The sequence below is a fragment of the Barbatula barbatula genome, assembly GCF_947034865.1.
Source record: "Barbatula barbatula genome assembly, chromosome: 6".
NCBI classification, from domain to species: Eukaryota; Metazoa; Chordata; class Actinopteri; order Cypriniformes; family Nemacheilidae; genus Barbatula; species Barbatula barbatula.
This window is the reverse complement of record NC_136765.1, coordinates 25,322,507-25,334,408: the sequence shown is the minus strand read 5'-3', so window position 1 is coordinate 25,334,408 and position 11,902 is coordinate 25,322,507. Positions and strand designations below refer to the sequence as shown.

At 40.5% G+C, this 11,902-nt stretch overlaps 1 protein-coding gene across 1 annotated transcript in view; it reads left to right on the top strand.

Moving 5' to 3' along the window:
• Positions 1 to 1,670: 1,670 nt before the first annotated feature.
• The window catches only part of eif2ak4 (eukaryotic translation initiation factor 2 alpha kinase 4), a 22,844-nt gene continuing 12,612 nt past the window's right edge, over positions 1,671 to 11,902 (top strand). Inside the window, exons 1-22 of the mRNA XM_079459378.1 lie at positions 1,671 to 1,913; positions 2,804 to 2,919; positions 3,063 to 3,165; positions 3,236 to 3,409; positions 3,487 to 3,567; positions 3,646 to 3,770; positions 3,882 to 3,982; positions 4,990 to 5,147; positions 5,365 to 5,900; positions 7,511 to 7,626; positions 7,762 to 7,916; positions 8,001 to 8,431; positions 8,530 to 8,602; positions 8,679 to 8,765; positions 8,844 to 8,966; positions 9,058 to 9,162; positions 9,570 to 9,633; positions 10,459 to 10,538; positions 10,611 to 10,712; positions 10,796 to 10,846; positions 10,924 to 11,160; positions 11,371 to 11,446. Coding sequence (XP_079315504.1) covers positions 1,815 to 1,913; positions 2,804 to 2,919; positions 3,063 to 3,165; positions 3,236 to 3,409; positions 3,487 to 3,567; positions 3,646 to 3,770; positions 3,882 to 3,982; positions 4,990 to 5,147; positions 5,365 to 5,900; positions 7,511 to 7,626; positions 7,762 to 7,916; positions 8,001 to 8,431; positions 8,530 to 8,602; positions 8,679 to 8,765; positions 8,844 to 8,966; positions 9,058 to 9,162; positions 9,570 to 9,633; positions 10,459 to 10,538; positions 10,611 to 10,712; positions 10,796 to 10,846; positions 10,924 to 11,160; positions 11,371 to 11,446 — 3,193 coding nt within the window. The 5' untranslated portion in view covers positions 1,671 to 1,814. The remainder of the gene's footprint in view (positions 1,914 to 2,803; positions 2,920 to 3,062; positions 3,166 to 3,235; positions 3,410 to 3,486; positions 3,568 to 3,645; positions 3,771 to 3,881; positions 3,983 to 4,989; positions 5,148 to 5,364; positions 5,901 to 7,510; positions 7,627 to 7,761; positions 7,917 to 8,000; positions 8,432 to 8,529; positions 8,603 to 8,678; positions 8,766 to 8,843; positions 8,967 to 9,057; positions 9,163 to 9,569; positions 9,634 to 10,458; positions 10,539 to 10,610; positions 10,713 to 10,795; positions 10,847 to 10,923; positions 11,161 to 11,370; positions 11,447 to 11,902) is intronic.

Genomic DNA, 11,902 nt, shown 5'->3' with positions numbered 1-11,902 from the left:
TTTTGCATTCAGATATCAATACAGTGGCATTAATTAAAAACATTTAATAGATTGATTTCTACGTACAAATTAAAAGTACATCTGAATCATTATTTTTTGACATGACAGTTCTTTAAATGTGACACTAGGCTGTCACAAGGACCTGAAATAGAAAACAATGCGGACGATCATGACGGAAAGCTTTTTTTTTTACGTTGATTTGAAATGTTTTGTAACTCATTGTGTTCCTGAAATCGACAACATCTCTCCTGGTTTAGACAACAATGTTCTTAATGTCAATCTAAAATAAGCTAATAAGGACACTTGATATCGGAATAGTTTGTTCTAAGCAGAATGATAGTTTGATGGCAGGATTTGTGTGTGTATGGGGGGGGGGGGGGGGGGTCGGATCGCTGTCATTTTATATCACAGTTGGTAATGGGGGGTTTAAGGGGTTTTAGGGGGCAGGGGAGGAGCTGGTCCTCCTTCACATACTCGGCTGCTTGGGAGTTTGACTATTAATAGCTGTTTTGCTCTGTCTGCACATGTGAAGGAGGCGTCCAGCATTCCTCAGTATTTTAATGATCCCCAGAAACCGTCCAATAGATACAGCGTTTAATGGGATGTATCCATAAAAAAAGAATTATGCATTAACCCTTAAATACAGGAATTTGAAATACAAAAATTTACAATTCAGCATAACTTTATTTGTATTCATTGTACAAACATAGAAAATACTCTGGCAACCATCTAATGTGTGCATTTACAATGATAGTTATTGAACTTCTTGTACAAAAATGAAACCTTAGAATGTGATGAATCACATTTGAGACACAAATTCTCAGAAACAAGTTTTGGTCATCAAAAAAAGCAGGGCACATGTTATACGTATATTCAAAATCTGTTAAACCAAAAGGCTTTGATTTAAACAGCCATATGTTCAGCCATATATAAAAATATATATAGTTAAATGATAATTTAGTCGTGTTTTTATAAATTAATAAAATAACAAAGGGATACAAGAAGACTGTACATAGAGCTGCAGAGATGTTCGATTACAGAATGTCATCAAAAAATAAATTATTTTTGCTGTTTTTGTTTGCGTTGAGATTTAAAAGACACGATTCACCACCGAAAGTCTATTGAATTATGTGTCTTGCACTTATAAACATTTATTTATAAACTAAAAGGCTTTGATTTATACACCCCATGTTCATTTATAAACAGCCTATAGTATAAATATATATAGTAAAATGATCATTTAGTCATTTTTTATAAAGTAATTAAATAATAAAACAGAAAAGGGCTCAAATAAAACTATACACAGAGCTGCAGAGACGTTTGGATTACAGAATGTCATAAAAAGTTATTTCGTTTTATTTGAGTTTTAAAAGACACGATTCACCCCTGAAAGTCTAAAATATATTGAATTGTCTTGTACTTATTTACCATTTTATTTACATTTTCGCATGTTTGAAACTCACTATCAGACAAGACTTCTATTTACCTACACGGGGGAAGACTGATATCTTTAATATCACTCATGAGGATCACCACACAACAACACGTTTACAACAGACGATTAAATCTGACATCAACAGGGCCGTCGATTTACTTTCTTATCTCTAAAAACACTAGAACAGGTCGCTGTAGCTCCTGCGCATGCGCGGCGGTTCTCAAGCTCGCGCACTAGACGTCATACGCGCGACGCAGGCCACGCGACAGCTGTTATGATTACACACCTCCACATGAGCGTTTTTATTGATGTTTTTCGCGTTTCCGGATGAGTTTTGTGTGTCCGGAGGTTGAGTTTGTGACGCGGCTCATAATGCAGAATGAATGATCATTCGGTGGAGCAGGAGAGCGAGTTCGAAGCGCTTTCATCGATCTTTGGAGAAGACTTCACAGACATCAGATCACAGAACCCCTGGAAGGTTCATATATTTATATCTTTCTATTCGATTCACAGACAACACTGCGCTTTTCTATATTTACTTGAGTCAACTTTAGCAAACGTGTTTGAACCTTACACAGGAAATGTTAAAGTTCACTGCAGAATTGAATGCATACCGAAGCTTACTTCAACAAAGTCTAGCAATTACTTTATGACAGATTGCTAACTATTGTTAGCATCTCTGACTGTCTGAAGAAACAAGTTTGTCATGATCTTATAAGCTATGTTTGGTACAATAGTATCTTAATTATTCATAAATCACGTTAATAACAGTGTTGGGTAAGTTACTCTGAAAAGTAATGAATTACTAGTTACATATTCAATAGTGTAATTACATCACTGCACAAATGAAAAAAGTATTTAATTACGCATTACTAATGACTTTCTATATCCTACATCAACCTTGAGTAGTGAAGTGATTCAGTAGACATGAAACGACTCTTTAAATTCATTCAAATAAATAATATTATTAACTGACCAAAGTATACAAATGTGAGAATTATACAATAAAAAATTGTCAATACCACACATACATATTACGGAAGGTAATTCGGTTACTTACATCAGAATGTAATTCAATTGCAGAAAAATTAAGTAATCCCTTACTTTACTGTTTCGACGGAAAGGTAATTAAATTAGTTATTTTAAATTACAGATGTCTTTTTCTATATCTAACGTATTCGATTTAAGTTTTCTGTGTATCAGTTATTGATCTTTTCTTTGACATGTAAATATTGCCTCGCACACATATACAGCCGCGATTGTGTATGAATGTGTCATTTTTCAAGGACTGAAAATAGACAAATCCTCAACGAAAATGTTCTCTTGTCTGTGATGCGACCACTTGACCTGACATGTGTTTGTTTGCAGGTCAGAACACCTCCGGAGATGAACCTGCACCTGCGTCCTAAAGCTCTGGGTTATGGACAGACGAGTTTTGTTTCTGTGGACCTGCAGGTCAAATGTCCACCGACATATCCTGATGTGTGAGTATCATCAGACTGTGCTGTTGTGCGACAGCACTGAATGCCATTCATTCTCTGATAAAAAAAAACATGTACGGTTCTCCGCTACAGCCACATTAGATGGATAAAGAAGGTGTGTGTTTTTGTTTGTTGTGTGACATCAGACCACCAGAGTTGGAGCTGAAGAACGCTAAAGGCCTCTCGTACGACAAACAGCAGAACCTGCAGCTGGAGCTGAATAAACTGGCCGAAGAGCGATGCGGAGAGGTTTGCAGATGTTCACGAGTCACGTGACAAAGAGTTTCGTCATCTCTCTCACGATTCCTCTCTCTCTCAGGTGATGATCTACGAGCTGGCAGATTTTGTTCAGTGTTTTCTGACGGAGCACAACGTTCCTCCTTCGAGCTCATTCCACGAGGAGATGCTGAAGAACCAGCGCCGCTTACAGGAGCGCTTGGCCATGGAGGAGCAACAGAAGATGGACCAGCGCCGGAGACAAGAAGAACAGACGGTACATCAGCGTTCAGCATCACAACATTCTTACAAACTTCAGTCTGATTTCAATTCCAACGTTTACATCTTGCGCAGCAAAATGAGATTCTCGCAGAAATCCAAAGGCGAGAGGAAGAGAAACGAGAAGAGAAGAAGAAGAAGGAGATGGCCAAGCTGGTGAGACGTCTCACTTTCTTCTTTACAAGAATAAAACGTTATAACGGAATGTTATAGATGTAGATGGGAATGTTTCAGGAGCGTATGGAGAGCACAAATCAGCCTGTTTTAGAAAGGCAATCATCAGCCTCACCTACAGATCCTTCTTATGTCAAGAAAACGCTTGCAAACCGACGGCGGACCACGTCCACCAGTAGACACAGGTCGGATAAGTGTTGTTCGCGACTATTTATGTTAATAAATAAACATTAGTTGTTTGTAGAGTGATAATGTCATGTAATAGACTTCATGCGTGATGTTTGCTCTCTCTCCAGACGTGACACACTCAACGAAGAGAATGCACGGCAAACAGATGTTCTGCACTTCAGTAATAGCTCTTTTGGGGAAGTGATGGTTCACAGAGGGAAATGCATCGGTAAGACTGTGCGCAGCATTGTATTAACACAAAGATCATGTACAGCGGGTAAAATAAGTTTTTATTTTAAAAACTCCTCGCAAGATTTCTGACAGAAGAGTCAAAAAGAATAGAGCCAAGGACCACTTGTGGAGAAGGTTAGAAAGACCTGGAATTAACAGGTACGATTGTTTCACAGAAAACAATAAGTAAGGCACTCAACCGCAGTGGTCTGTATGCACGCTCACCACGCAAGACTCCAAAAAACAGGTTAAAGCTCATTTAAAGTTTGCTACACAACATTAAGACAAGCCTGTGAAATACTGGGAGAATATACTCTGGTCAGATGAGACCAAAACTGAACTCTTTGGATGCCATAATACACACCATGTTTGGAGGTCAAATTTCACTGCACATGACCCCAAAAACACCATACCATCAGGGAAGTTTGGAGGTGGGAACATCATGGTGTGGGGCTGTTTTTCAGCATAAGGCACTGGCAAACTTTATATAATTGAAGGAAGGATGAATGCATAAATGTACAGAGACATTCTTGATAAAGATCTGCTGCCATCAACCAGAATGGTGAAGATGAAACGAGGGTGGACATTGTTCCCCAAACACACAGCCAAGGAAACTCTCAATAGGTTTCAGAGAAAGAGAATAAAATCTTTGTATGTAATTGAATTAATAATACCTGGTGCTCTTCTGAAAACCACCAGCTGGTGGCGCATGAGAGCGCTGTGTGTCTTTCTGGAGAAGTTTTGGTTGCTGTGATTTGGAATATCCAGATACATTTGCATGTAACTAGTATCTTATTACTTAAGCAAAAATATTACTTAACGGTTGCAGTAACCAACCATTAATATTAACTTCACCGTTGTGGTGTTGTACTTGTATGATGGTTGGTCAATGTAGTTTTTGTCCCGCCTCTCCTCCACTATGATTGGATGGATGTGTAAAAAAGGACAGTGACGCTTCAGTTTAACAAAAATAATATTATTTTGAATAAATGTGTTTTTTGTCAGGTGAGAGCGAGCGACTGGGCCGCAGCGTGTATTATGCTTTCAATTCCACATCTGGAGATTTCGCCGTGGTGTACGAGTGGATCCTTCGCTGGAACAATACCATCGGCAAATTCTTTACCAGCCAGGAGAAAGAGAAGATAGACAAGTGTAAAAAACAGGTGACCGGCATCCAGACATCTTTAGTAAAAGATCTCACTTTAGTGATCAAACCATTGTCAAATAAATTCAAATAAACAGTTTTTGACTGTGATTGGTCCATTGACAAAAGTAACATGACATCATGACAAGGATAGTTTAACACTTGAACAGACGTTAAATTATAAAAACACAGTGAATTACAGATGTCTAAGCCCCGCCCATTGTTTTCTCATCCAGATTCACGGTGCGGAGAGTGAACTCAACTCCCTATTAAGGTTACATCACCCCAATCTGGTGCACTATCAAGGGCTCAGCTGCATCGAGCGGGACGACTGTTTCATGGTCGATCTCCTGACAGAACACGTTCCCGGATCCAGCCTGGCCCAGAACGTTTCCAGTAACGTTCCGATGCCCGTCGATCAACTGCGTCATCACGCCATCCAGCTGGTCAGCGCTCTGGACTACCTGCACAGCAACTCAGTGGTGCACAAACAGCTGAACGCCTCCTGCGTGCTTCTGGACGCTCATGGAGACGTGAGGCTGACGGACTACAGTCTGGCCAAGCGTCTGTCGGACGTCTGTAAGGAAGACGTCTTCGAGCAGGGTCACGTACGCTTCTGCGAGGACACGCTGCCTACGCGCCCGGGGAAGAAAGGTGATGTGTGGAGCTTAGGGCTGTTGCTGCTGGCTCTGGCTCAGGGGCGAGAGGTGAAGGAATATCCCGTGACCGTCCCGACAACTTTACCGGCAGATCTGCAAGACTTTCTCAACAGGTCAGTGTAGAGCTGCACGATTAAACGTTAAAAGATCGCAATCTCGATTTAAACACCCACAAGATCACATTAAGAAATGTCACCTCTGTTCATTACATATAAATCAAGGCAAATGGATAAATCTTTCTTTCGGAAGACCTCTAATCCTACTGTGTTATCCAATGAATGTGTGTTTTTGCAGCAATATCAATAGTTACTTTAAGGCATAAATACTGTTTAGGAAGTTGAACATGAAGTATTAGTTCACCTATGGTACCAGAGTAACCACAAATGTACCATTTTCTCACCATAGTAAGAATATGTTAAAGTTTTTCCCAGTGAAATTACACAAGACAATTCTTATTTTTTCATGAAATATTGCAGCGTTTATAATAAATAGCTTATCAATGCGGGTAATTTGCTTCAAAATTCATGTACCCTCATAATGTTCAATTAACATCTGAAAATGCACACAAACCCTGAAATGACTATCCATCTCAATTCGCAGGGAAAAAAACGCAAGTCACGCCCACTAATTATTCCTTTTCATCTAGAAATGTGTTAGAATACGGAAGTAAAAACCATCGCAACTGCTAGTTCACAGTGACTTTAACCATGATATACAACCATGAATAATGTTCAACCAAAGACCTTAAAAAGATAAGATAATCGTTTCACAGGGACTTTAACATCCTGTCAGAACCTCTAGTAAGTAAATGAAAATTATTCTTAGCTGTGGGAATCGTAGGTGAATCGTAATCTGTGTTTCAGACAAAAGAATCGTGACTCTAAATTTCACGATTATGAAATTAGGCCGAAAATGAATTGTCTAATAAACATTGCGGTTATGACCATTAATCGTCTGTTTTAGGGCTTTGACGGTTATGATGGTAAGAGTTTTGACATTTAATTCTCATACATCTTTTATTCAGCTTTGAAAGGACCATATTGTTCTGAATATAAGACAATATACATAAGATAATTTGTCTTAGAAATACATCGGAAAACATTTGGTCATCACATATTTAAGTTTTCACGTGTCAATAATCCAACCTTCAAATACTTGTTAATTGAGTAAATTGATCAGGAGTGAATTGAAGCTTTCATCAAAATGATAACAGTCATAGAAAAGCTTCCAGTCTGTTTTTTTCTCACTTTGCAAGACTATAATAACTTCTATGTTAATGAAATGTTGCTAGACTGGTTTTCACACTGAGATTATCTTAGACAATATTATTTTATGGTATATGTTTTAGTTTTTTTAAGTGATTGTGTTGTGGTGGTACATTTAATGACAATATACACACAAAAATATGCAATATGCCGTTACTACAGCTCCCCCTAGTGTCTTCTGTAGAGCAGTGCGATAATCTGAAACGAGGTCAAACAATTATTTAATAATCATGACAGCCCTGTTTGGAATCGTGCAGCACTAGGTCAGTGATGTGTCATACGCTGGTTAGGAAACAATGTGAAGTGGAAGCAAATCTTTGACTTCGTCAATTCAGTCACACCAGGTATTAAAAGGGTTATTACATTTGTCATCATTAGCTAAGATCCAACACGTCTGTGTTGTGCGAGTGCACCATTCCTATTTTCTTTTCTTGATGCGTGTGTTTGTGTTTCTGCAGGTGTGTGTGTCTGAATGATGCAGACCAGTGGCAGACTCACCAGCTACTGGATCACTCCTTTCTTCATCCGCCGTCACCCAAGAGCGCCCTGCCGTGTCCTGAGTCCAGCCCAGAGGGTAACGCACACAAACAAGGGATAATTCACCAACAAATACAAATTTCTTGTTCTCTTGTCAATCTCAAAAAGAAAGCAATCTCAACGTGACCCATCACACAGAAATCCTTAATCTCCCTTTTTCTCTTTTGTTCAGACACAGGTGTTGATTTTGCCTCCACGGTTGTTCCTCACAGTCACCTCCTGAGCGCCCCCTTCAGTACGGATGTGCAGAATCGCTTCTCGCGTTATTACAACGAGTTCTCTGAACTTCAGCTGCTGGGGAAAGGGGCGTTTGGTGCCGTTATCAAGGTCGGTTTTACCGTGAGCGATATAATCTCCGATTTAACATTAATGATCATATATCAACATTTCTTTCGCTCATGTCTTGTGTAGGTTCAGAATAAATTAGACGGTTGTTACTACGCTGTTAAACGGATCCAGGTTAACCCGGCCAGCAGGCAGTTCCGGCGAATCAAAGGAGAGGTAACCCTGCTCTCGCGTCTCAACCACGAGAACATCGTCCGTTACTATAACGCCTGGATAGAGCGACACGAGATGCCCGTGACCGTCGCGTCAAACAGCGACACCTCGCAGAGCACCCCAGAACGACCCCACCGACCCGCGGCTCCGTCGAGATGGAACGAGCTGGGCCTGGTTGACAACGTCGAGGATGACGCCCCGCCGCCGGCCCTCACCAGCTCGGTGGAGTGGAGCACGTCTCTGGAGAGATCATCTAGTGCTAAATGCAGCGCTCCAGACTCCACCGATGACGAAGAGGATGATGATGATGACGAAGAGGCCGATGTGTTCTGTCCTTCCTTCCTGTGAGACTGATCGCACACAGATGCTGTGTTTGTTTGTGTGTGTGTGTGTGTTTATCACAGATGTTTGTTTACCGCCGTCTGTTTGTTTTGACACGCAGCCCGCCCGACAGCGATTCTGAGAGTGACATCATCTTTGATGCCGCTGATGTCAGTGGAGATGGTTTCTCACAGGTATTCGCTTTATTTGTTCTTAAAAATGTTTTTGAGATGCACGACTTGGATTAAATCCTGTTGGTTTTCTGTACAGGAGGCGGACATCAGCAGTAAAGCAGTGGCGACGTCAGAGAGTTCGGGAGAGAACGCTCTCCTGACGGCGCATTACCTCTATATACAGGTGAAATATAAAAAGGATGATTGAATGCATTTAAAGACGGTTCAGTATGTGAGCTGAATTGTGTTTGTTTCCCTTCAGATGGAATACTGTGAAAAAAGCACTTTAAGAGACACGATCGATGAGGGTTTGTATCAGGACGTCAGTCGTCTCTGGAGACTCTTCAGGGAGATTCTGGACGGTTTGGCCTATATTCACGAACAGGTGATTTTTATACAGTCAAGATCTGAGAATGGATTGGTTACTTCTGCTGTGTTGGGTTCATATGGTGTGATGTCTCTCGTCTGTATCTCAGGGAATGATACACAGAGACCTGAAGCCGGTCAACATCTTCTTAGACTCTCAGGATCACATGAAGATCGGAGACTTTGGCCTGGCGACAGACCACCCAGCTTATGTGGTAATGCATGCGTGAAGAGCGTTTAGTTTTTTAAAAACACGTCAGTGGAATAATGGCAGATCTTACTCTTGATGGTTCATCTAAACTGCACGTGTGCAGCTTAACCCTTCCCTGCCCGTCTTATTAAAAGAGAGTTGCCAGCGCCAGCCCTTACAACATTTTCTTACAACAGTTGCTGTGCAGGTAGTCCATTTTCTGTAATGAATATATGGACAAACAATATATGAAATGAAAGAACAGAGTCTCCGCTTCTACACAAAAGAAGCGTATTCTTCCATCTTCATTTGTTCTTTTTTTATCACCTCTTAGATGTGGGCAGGTTTCTTCAAAAATGCCCCCGGTTGAAGACCCATGATCTATTCTGGTCTGATATGTTTGATCATCGTGTGTTTTTGTGTGTGTTCCAGGCAGCTGGTAAACTGGAAGCAGAGGAAACCAATTCAATATTTATTCCCAAACCAGATCCAACAGGTAAGAACAAGAACTACTTCAGCACAGACTGAACCAGACTGAACACGGTGTCCGTAATAATGAATTACTAAAGACGTGTTCATTTTAACTCATTTGATTATGGTTACTTGTGATGCATCACATACTTTATATACTTTAAACAATTCTGTATAAAACAATGCATTTAAAAACTACATCTATGTGACACGGACATATATTTTGATTAAATAATTATAGTAGATATATATTTATTAACAAGTCTAATGTTTAATCTAGTTTTTTGTTTTCATTTGTAAATCTTCTGAATTTGAAGTTGCAGCAAAATCACAAACGTGTAAACTGACATTTACATAATACATTGGCAGATACAAATGCTTCCCATATATTTACACGTTTTCCTAGATTCAGATTTGAATTGCAAACACACTTGTGACTCTTTTTCTGCATCTTCAAATTCAGAAGATTTGTGAGTTTTGTCCACGAGTGCAGTTTTTAATTTGACATGTTTTCACACTGGGGCTGTGAGTGCACATCTTAGTGTACCGGAAAACAAATACTTCACAAATTAAAATCTACACGCTCTCAAGTTTTGCTACTGAACTACCTTCATATGTGATCGGTCTACCACGTGCAGTGTCGCATGGAACGTAGGGCGGGCATTATACAGAACTTACATTTGAAGGATTTTTAGGTTAGGAAAAGCCGTGCTCAGTTGTTTAAACGTCTTGAAATCTTGAATCTTCGCATTTTCAGTACTGAGTCTATTTTGTCATTTCCAAATGTTTTTATACAGTGACCACACAACGTTACACAACATTGACAATAGTTTTGATGTTTATTGTGCAGATAACATGACCGGGATGGTGGGAACGGCTCTTTATGTGGGTCCAGAAGTGGAAGGAAGCACTAAAGCAAATTACAATCAGGTGCGAAGAGTTTGTGTGTTTTGTCGTGAGCACATGTCGTGTAAGTGACGACTGATGTTTGTGTGTCCGCAGAAAGTGGACTTGTTCAGTCTGGGAATCATCCTGTTCGAGATGTCCTACAGACCCATGAGCACGGCGTCCGAACGCATCTGTGTGCTCAGTCAACTGAGGAAGGTCGGAGTCGTCGTCAAGCACGTCATCAAGAGATTATTTCATCCACGCGTCACGTTTGATCACGTTCTTGTTTCCCCTCACAGGAGTCGATCAATTTTCCAGAAGACTTCTCTCAGTACGAGAGCGGAACGCAGGTGAAGGTTATTCTAGACATTTGTAATGTCAACGTCAATGTCACACGGATGATAATGTTGCCCATAATTCTCTGCAGAGGAGGGTGATCAGCTGGCTGTTGAATCACGATCCAGCGCTGCGGCCGACGGCCGTGGAGCTCCTGAAGAGCGATCTGCTGCCTCCGCCACAGATGGAAGAGTCTGAACTTCACGAGGTCTTACAGCACACCATGGCCAACATCAATGGCAAAGCCTACCGCACCATGGTCAACCAGCTGTTCTCTCAGAACATCTCACCCGTCATGGACTTCACGTATGACAGTGACGCACACAAGGTACAGAGTCAAAACATGCAGACTTTATGTGTCTTGAGTTGTGTGAATCATGGGTAACACTGTACGGTGATGATGCTGCACGAGTGTGTGAACACCAGCAGGTGGCGTCGTGATGTCATTTACCAGTCATCTGGTTTCTATAATCCTGTGCTGTGTGAAGGCCATCAATGCTCCTCTGTTTGTTCAGCGTGTCATTGTGTTGCGCCGCAGGGCTCCTTTCATCTCACCAGCGCTAAACTGCAGCAGTACGTGTACGAGACGCTGACCAGAATCTTCAGGAGACACGGTGAGACACCTGCAGCTTCCCACAGGACCCTTTAATCCTTCATGAACACCCTGAAATAAGAATGAATCATTTAACAATGTTTTCACAATTCATATCAATCAAACTCCTGATCACACATTCACATCTCTGTTTCTTTTCCTTTCTTCTTTATTTTCATCCTTGTCTTTCCTTTTCTTTTCCTTCCTTCCTTATTTTTCTTTCCTTTCTATTTTCTTTCCTTCCATCCTTCTTTATTTCCTTCTTTCTTTTTTGTATATTTCTTTCTTTCCCTTTTCTTTCTTACCTTTTTCTTTCCTTCTTTCTTTCCTTTTCATTCTTTTTTCTTGTCTCTTCTTTCTTTCTATCTTTCTTTCCTCCTTTTTTCTTTTTCCTTCCTTACTTCCTTCCTTTCTTTTCCTTTTCTTTCCTTCTTTCTTTTTCCTTCTTTCTTTGTTGATTTATTTTTTCTTTTCCTTT